The sequence below is a fragment of the Lipotes vexillifer genome, unplaced genomic scaffold (assembly GCF_000442215.2).
Source record: "Lipotes vexillifer unplaced genomic scaffold, Lipotes_vexillifer_v1.1 scaffold1003, whole genome shotgun sequence".
NCBI lineage: Eukaryota > Metazoa > Chordata > Mammalia > Artiodactyla > Lipotidae > Lipotes > Lipotes vexillifer.
In genome coordinates this window covers 2,699,458-2,707,537 of record NW_006798890.1, presented here as the reverse complement: position 1 = coordinate 2,707,537, position 8,080 = coordinate 2,699,458, and the positions used below count along the sequence as shown (strand labels likewise).

General features: G+C 50.1%; 1 protein-coding gene across 1 annotated transcript; it reads right to left on the bottom strand.

The window, feature by feature from the left end:
* Positions 1-1,189: 1,189 nt before the first annotated feature.
* Positions 1,190-7,021, bottom strand: CZIB (CXXC motif containing zinc binding protein). Its single transcript, XM_007471172.1, has 8 exons — positions 6,981-7,021; positions 6,671-6,754; positions 5,278-5,334; positions 4,810-4,891; positions 4,569-4,600; positions 3,213-3,290; positions 2,417-2,482; positions 1,190-1,446 (listed from the first exon to the last, which is right to left on the bottom strand). The coding sequence occupies exons 1-8, from the start codon at positions 6,984-6,986 to the stop codon at positions 1,369-1,371; spliced, it is 483 nt and encodes a 160-aa protein (XP_007471234.1). The 5' UTR covers positions 6,987-7,021; the 3' UTR covers positions 1,190-1,368.
* Positions 7,022-8,080: the final 1,059 nt, after the last annotated feature.

Genomic DNA, 8,080 nt, shown 5'->3' with positions numbered 1-8,080 from the left:
GAGATCCTTTTAGTGCTTGCCTTTATAACACATACTGGCTAGTACGGAGACTAAAACCCAGAAAGCCTGTTTATCCAGCCCGACGCTCCCTTGTTTGCTTTCAGGCCAGGCAATGGACCGTTCTAGTCAGTGGGGGCTGGTAGAGCTGCTGGCCGAGGGAAGCCAAAGCAGCCCTGCTCTGTCAGGTGCAGAAGGCACAGGCCCAGGGGCCGGGAACACAGGGGACCTAGAGGACACGTGACAGCTGCCAGACTGGAGAGGGAACAGGGCAGGCATCTCTTCCCCACCCTTGGCCATGGCCAGCTTCACCTGCCTCTGAGGATCCCCTTCCTAGAGCTCCACAACCAGCCTCAGAGTGGGCAGACTCTGTCCCAGAGGGGCACTCAGAAAATGAAGGTAGTAATTCTTCCAAAGAATTCCAGGCTCCAGCAGAACACTGGAGAGGAGTAAGGTCTCTCGTGACAGGTTTTCCGAATGGTGGAGTCACCGGTATGAAGACGTAAGCTTGCCCTCATGAATTAACTGTGCACTGAACAACTCTATCCACTGTAAGAGGATCTTTAGACCCAGGGAACCAGGCCCACGAGACACAGAGGCCGGGACTGTTGTCTTCACACCTCCACAGGGTTATCCAGGGGCAGAAGAACACAGAAGTGTGACCACAAAAGGGACAAACCAGGACCATCAGGAGGAGCTGAAGGAAGCATAAAGGCTGACTCAGCATAAGGAAGAACTTCCATAGGGATTCCCTTGGTGAGAGGGATTGCCCCATCACAGCAAGTGAGCAAAGACCTGAGGACCATCTGGCAGGGATTGGAGAGAGAAGATTCATGCCAGGATGGAACTGCTGGCCTCCAAAGTCCCTTCTGTCCCTGGAATATGCAGTGACACCAATGAACAGAGTTGCCTGGGTTTACCCAAGAGCCAAGGTGGTCAACGTGACATTCTGGCTCATGACATCATTCCGCAGGCTCCGCTGCCCTCTGTACCAATGAGTTGGACACCTCTGGTCCCCTGGGGTGGCCTGTGCTCTCCCCAAGAGCTTGAGAGCCCTTAGGAGCTCTGTGTTCCTATTTTGCAAATTGGGTCAGGCTAAGATTCTGTACTGTGGGAAGGTGCCAAGAAGCCATCAAAGCCCTCCAACATGAAGGGGAGTGGAGGAAGTAGAGTGGTTGTTCATCTACCAGTGTAGCACAAACAGGGGCTTTATTGGTGGCGCTTGGGACGCTGTGACAGCCCAGCACACAGGCTGTGAGGGCCTGGACAACTGCCAGGAGGCGAGACATGAGGGGACCAGCCTCTGCACTGTGCTGCTTAGGGCACGTTGTCCCTTTTCAGTTCTTAGAGGCAAGTGTGCAGGAAGAGGGTTTAGGACTTCACAAACTGGTGGGTGACCTCGTAGATTCCCACAGACTCCTGAGCCTTTTCGTCATAGTCAGTCCAGTCCTGTGGGAAAAAATGGCAGCGTTAGCCTCACGAGGCAGCCTGGACAGCATGGGGAGTGAAGGACTAGGACTTAAAAAGGCCTAGCTCAGGCTCCGGCTCAATCTGCAGGAACATGTCAGACCCAGAACAGAGCCAGACTGCTCGGGCCTGAATTCCTACTCTTCTAGCTTTGTGATTTTGGGCAAGTCACTAACTTCTCTGAGCCTTCGTTCTGTCCTCTATTAAAAAAAAAGAGGACAGCAGTAGATTTTACACTGAATGTTGAAAGAATCAAGAGTTAACATATGTAAAAGTATTTAGCCTAGGGCCAGGCACATATGAGAGCTCAGTAAATCCAATTACTGTTATTAGGTGCTATGCAAACTGAATGTTTTTGTCCTTCCTTCCTCTGAGGCCTGACCACAAGCCTTCCTTATCTGCAAGGCAGTAACATGTCCAGTTGATTCTTGGTATTCACAGTAGTTATGTTCTACAAAGTCCCCACAAACACTGTATTAGTGAATACTGGATCACTGCTCCCAGGGGAAATACAGGGTTAGGTTCCTGGGAGCATCTGATTCTGTTTAAAAACACCTTATTTAACATATATATATATATATACACACACACACACACACATACATATATATATATATATATATACACACACACATACATACATATACATACATATATATATATATATATATAGCTGATTCACTAATACTGAACTCACAGCCAACAGTGCTGTATCTCACACCTGAACAAGCTTGTCTAACACATATCTTCTCTGTAAGGCACACCCAGCTTTCCTGCTTGTGAACACTAGGCAGCGCTTCAGCACTACACTTGGGGCTATCGTAAACACCAAAATCACCAACAAAAAGCATGAAAGTGTGGAGTCGGCTTCCCACTGAAGAGCCTTGTTCACCAAAAGGGTTATTCCCACCAGGTGCCCTAGAGCTCCCCGCAAGGCCCCCAAGTCCTGTACCTTTTCCTGCAGATTAATGTCACTGAAGACTGTCCCGGATTCCAGACCCTCAGCAGCAAACCCGGCCTGCAGGTGACAGGAAGGCAGCAGTTAATCTGGGGGAAAGGAGGCACTGGTCTGGCCTGTGGGGCCTGGTCAGGGAACTGGCCTTTCTCACAATACCTCTGACATGGGAAGACAGAAATACAGTGTGGGCTACTGTTCTGGAATAACTACTGAGCTTCTATGCCCTGGCAGCTGCCCTGGGACTAGAGTGGTTTCTCCAAATTAGAGCCCTGGCCCAGAAGGCAGGAGGTGTGGGGTAAACCCGTCCATTACCCTTGATTTTCTGAAACACCCTGGGCATGTCACTTCCCTCTCTGGACCTCAGTTTTCTTACTTATGAAACGGGGATGACAATACTCTCTCTTCTGCCTACTTCACAGGGTTGTGAGGTGAAAATGCTACACAAATAAAGTGGCCTGAGCACTGGCTCTGGAGTCGGATAGATGTGGGTTCAAATTACAGCTCCACTGCGTACTAACCGCATCACCCTGGGCAAGTGGCAAAATCTCTGAAGTTCTTTGCTCATCTGAAAAATAGGATGTATAACTTCACAGAGTCACTGTGAGGATTAAGTGAGGTAACATTAAAAGTGACAAGCCTGGTGCCCAACATATATTAGATGCTTAATAAATAAAACTGTTATTCTTAGAAATGAGAATTCCTAGTCCACGGTCTCTGTAGGAAGCACAGTTCTACTGTCACTTCCTATACGCCCTCCCCAAAGACACAGGTTCCCCAGGAAGACATGCACCTGGGGCTGGAAATCGACTGGTTCAAGTCCTCGGCACTCAAACTCCACTATCGTCTTAAACTTCTCATTGTCTTCGGCCTAGAAAGGAAGTGTGTTGAGAAGGTAGGTCCAACTGTGCCCTCAGGATGACTCCACAGCCCCTGAGAGCCCAGAATGGGACTCGGGGGCAACTCATCCCGTTCTGGAAGAAGGCTGCCTTGACACCTGCTTGCCAAGAGATCTTCCTGGATGTGGACTCTGGGGTCAGAGTGCCTGGATGTGAGCTCAGACACAGTTCTGCCTCTTTTCCTCTGGGCCTAAGATTGTCAGCTGGAGCTGAGGAAACCACTACAGGTTTATTATGAGAACCTGAACGAGGTGTAAATTGCCCAGTATAGGACCCGACACTATGCTCAATGAATGGTAGATAAAATTATCAAAATAAAAACTATGAAGACGAATGTTAAGCTATAAGGTTTCCAGGTCATCCAAAAGGCCCAAGTACACTTTGCTGTGGCCTTTTGCTAACCATCCGCCATGCTGTCAAGGCAGGGGCTGACTTAAAGCCTTTGAAGTGGGATAATGCATGTGGAGGAGGCACACTGAGGTGGGTGGTACAGCCAGGAAATTCATGCCTCCCTGACCCCTGGGCCCACAGACCCCAAGGACACACCCACTCATTCATTCTCATCCTGTCATTTACTGTAGAAATGCTTCCTGCACACCAACCATGTGCCTGGCCCTGGATTGGTTTTTGTTTGCTGGTCTGTCTCTTGCGCTAGATAACGATTTACTTGAGTGCAAGTCCTTGTGTGATTTTTCCCTTTAACTTCAGGACAAAGCTGAGAATTTGGCATAAATCAGACATTTTTCAAAAATACCAAATAGGAACGGATGAAGACACAGACCCAAAGCATACACTCCCTCCCTCACCTTTGGACTAATCTGTTAATGCAGTAATGTATAAATACCTAATAAAATCAAATATCAAGGATGGATGCACTGTCTCATCCATGGATTCAGAGAAGGCTCACTAGCCCTCTAAGATGTAGACAAGGCAAGTGTTCCCAGTGATGGAAACTGAGTGGCCAGGTTGGGTCAGAGGTCCCCTAAGCTCCCACAGCCCAACACTTATAAGAAGGCAGTACAATAGCCTAGTTATGAGTCTTTTTCCTACCGAGCACTCAGTCAGGGTAAGGTGAATAAGTGACTGACAGTGAATGAATGACTGAGTGAATGAACGAACAAGTAAGCACATGAAGTCAATCAGTTCCATGGTGGGTCACTCTGGTGCAGATATAACTCGAGAACCCAGGCCTCCTAGTTCCCGGCTTGGATCTGATCCCACCATGCCTGCCACTGCAGCAGGAAACTTACATTGTAAGGTTTGATGGTGCTGCTCAAAATCTCTGAAATGTAAAAGAGAAGACAAAGTCGATTTAAGTCCATATCCCGGCCCCACCCAGGTACCCAGATGTGGCTCTGGGCAAGAGTCCACGGCAGAAGCTTGGATACCTCAGGCCTGGGTCCACCCGCAGGTAACATGAGCATGCTTTCGGTCTGGCACCACAAAGCCGATGGCCAGCCTGGCAGAGGTCAATATCCATAGCCTACCTACCAATGGAGTTTTCCCTTGAACACAGCTTGCACTTCTGGACCATGGAGGCACTGCCACGGCCTCCCTTCAGTGCCACGTTGTCCTGGCAAGCAGTAAACAGAACCTCTAGTCACATATCAGTCAGATGTAAGGGTCCCCAGGAGACCCAGTCCTACCACTTATTATCAATTAATATTATAACAGTATTTAAATACACACCATCTATATCTACCAAGACCCAGACAGGGTGAGCAACTTGCTAGGACAAGAATCCTGGGAAGGCTTCTTGAGAGTGAGGAAAGGACTTCCCCTTGACTTTGAACTCTGCCTCACATCCCAAAGCCCACTGTTCCCAGTTGATCACACTCTGCCTGCCCTCCCAAACCACAAAAAGTGGGGTCCAAAGACCGGGGAGGTGAGGGCCACATATCCCTGCCCAGAGGCCTATGTGTGTCTGTATATGGGTATAGTGGTAGGGGGAGCAGTTACCGTCAGCCGAATGTACTGCCACTTCTCTGAAATCTCACCGCAGTTGCCACATTTCATCTTGGGGAGGAGGAAAAAGAGTATTAGTAAAGAAGTTGGCTCAGTTGGACAGACGCTGAGGGAAGGGTAAGAACAGTGTGAGGTGGGCAGGCTCATCATCTTGTCAGCAATCTTACCTCATCCTTATAACCAGCCCCACTAAGGACATAACCAGACTTCTCTCTGGGCAAAGTGTTTCTCGTGTTGGCTTGCTCATCCTCCTCTTAAGAAGTCCCCAGTCTGGCTAGGGATTCAAGGCTCAAGTAGTACAAATGGCTTCAAAGTACCCCCCCCCCCGTTGAGTTAGGAGCTTCCTGTGTGTCCTTACAGGCCCTGTAGGTTCCTGGTAAAAGTATTTATCATTCTGTTGCTACTCCTTCTTTGTCTCCTTCTCTAGACTCTGCTTTTTGAAGCCAGGAAACATCAACTCCTCAAATAAGCCCTGGCACTCGGGCTTCAAAATATTTGGAAATAAAGGTGGGCAGAAAGCTTCCTGAAAGATAGGGCTTTTGCCAGGTACTGAAGGATTCTGCGATTCAGACTAAAAGGAAAACAGATCAGAAGCTCCGGGATCTGGGAGAGTAAACGGTCTCAAACTGCTCAGTTAAGAAGAGGACCTCTGTATACCATCCCACTAGAGTACCAGATTTACCAATACAGGATGGGGAATTAAGAATGGAGCCATGCACAAAATTAAACGATTTCACAGTAAATAAAACCTAATCAAAAAAAGAGAAGGTGAAATTATTCGTACTAAATAATCACAAGATCCCTTCAAGTAGCCTTTCGTTTAGTGTTTGTTTACATACCATGAAATATGTTACGGAGGAAAAAATTACAAAAGATATTTCAAGATACTACCAATTAAGAATTAACCAGTAGGGCTTCCCTGGTGGCGCAGTGGTTAAGAATCCTCCTGCCAATGCAGGGGACACGGGTTCCAGCCCTGGTCCGGGAAGATCCCACACGCCACGGAACAACTAAGCCTGTGCGCCACAACTAATGAGCATGCGCTCTAGAGCCGGCGAGCCACAGCTACTGAGCCCACACGCCTAGAGCCCGTGCTCTGCAACGAGAAGCCACCGCAATGAGAAGCCTACGCACCGCAGCGAAGACCCAACGCAGCCAATAAATAAATTTTTTTAAAAGAATTGACCAATAAACTTAAAAAAGCAAACATAAAATGCTACCCAGAAGAAAAGAGAACATTTAATAAGCATTTCTCATCTAGCCGAAGAGATCAGGGTGGGATCTCACTGAGATCAGGGTGGGAAAGAGATCAGGGTGGGATCTCACTGAGATCAGGGTGGGAAACCTTTACGCGGCCCCGGCCCCGGCGCCCCCACCAGAGCCTTACCTTCAGGTACCACCGGAAGTCCTCGCCCACTGGCCGGAGGTTGGTGACATTCTCCAGCGTCGCTTTGAGCTGCAGCGCAATTTTCTGAGAGGAGGAACGCCAGGGCGATGTCGTCAACAGCGCCCGGGCAGCCCCGCGCCTAGCCCCTGCCCGGCCCCGCCCTTCTCCTCCCCTCCCGGCATGAGCTGTGCCTCCCCGATCCTTCTCAGCGCGAGCCCACTCCCCTCCTTCCCTCCTGGCGCGAGCTCCTGCCTCCCAGGTTCTCGCCACCTCCCGGCCTCTGCCCCGGCGGCACCTCGCCTCCGCTTACCCCCATAGCGACCCGGCTCAGCCGGCGCTGGCTGTGGCCACTGCTTTCCGGCCCGTCGTAAACGGCGGGCGCCGCTAGCGCACCCTCGCTGCGGCTCTGGGCGGGGCGCGGAGGCGCGGGGCGGGTCTCAGCACGCTGGGGATACCCCCGCACACCTGGCTTTTTCTCCCAGGCAAAGTGGTCCTGTGGAGGTAGGCTGAGTCCGCAACTAGCCGGTGCTCAGACCCGCGGAAGGCTGCCTCCAGCAATCGGTAATTCCAGATATTTACTGAACGCCATGCTAGTCTGAGGGATACCGCAGCAAACAAGACAGTACTGCCCGAAACCTCTGCGGGGTCCGCTTCCTGCCCTTCAGACTCTGCCTTCCCTCACCCAACCTCGCGCTTGGTCCCTGCCTGCCCTTGGAGGCTTCTTAGATCACGTTCACCCAGCCCAGGGCCGGCTTCGTAGGTTTGAGAGACGGGACCTTTTTCATCTTTAAACTGCTCCTTCCTCCTCCCCCCAGGGGACCTTTCAGAGGGTTGGCTCGTGCACATGTCCTTCTCATTGTGGTCGCCAAGACTGGACACTCCCATTCAGCTGGCTCTTCTCTGAGTTCCTGGTTTATTTTTTTATCATACATTTACTGAACCTGTGCTCTTGTGCAGGGCACAGCTGAGACCACACAGAAGCTGTGAGCATTATAAGGAACAGCCTGTTTGAGGCTTTTACAGCTTCCTGAGGTCTAGTTTCTTTAAAATTTGGAGTGACTCTTTTCGGATGTCTACTTTGCCACGAATTTACCTGATTGCCAGGTACTCGTCTGTAGCAGAGGGTGCACTATAGCCAGGAAGCCTAACATCTCAGGTCCCAGATCTGCACCTAACTTGCTGCCCTGTAATCTTTGAAGGAGGCAAAGTAGAGTGTGTGTGTTGTGAACACTTGCCTAGGAGTCACCAGACTTGGGACCTGTCCCAAGTTGGCCTGTCTTGAGGGATGTTGAGCTCAGCCTAATCACCTCCCCTCAGTCAAATGAGATTTATCAAGACCTAGTTCCTTTCAGCGCCCACTGTCTGTTCAGTCAGCAATTTGCTTCATTAAGGAAGCCATGCAATTTAGCA

What these genes read in the sequence shown, in the direction of transcription:
- CZIB (XM_007471172.1), bottom strand. An exon ending in GCACCATCAAACCTTACAAT is followed by an intron (nt 3,291 to 4,568) that starts GTAAGTTTCCTG and finishes CTTCCTTTCTAG; the next exon opens with GCCGAAGACAATGAGAAGTT. An exon ending in CAGTCGATTTCCAGCCCCAG is followed by an intron (nt 2,483 to 3,212) that starts GTGCATGTCTTC and finishes TGTCACCTGCAG; the next exon opens with GCCGGGTTTGCTGCTGAGGG.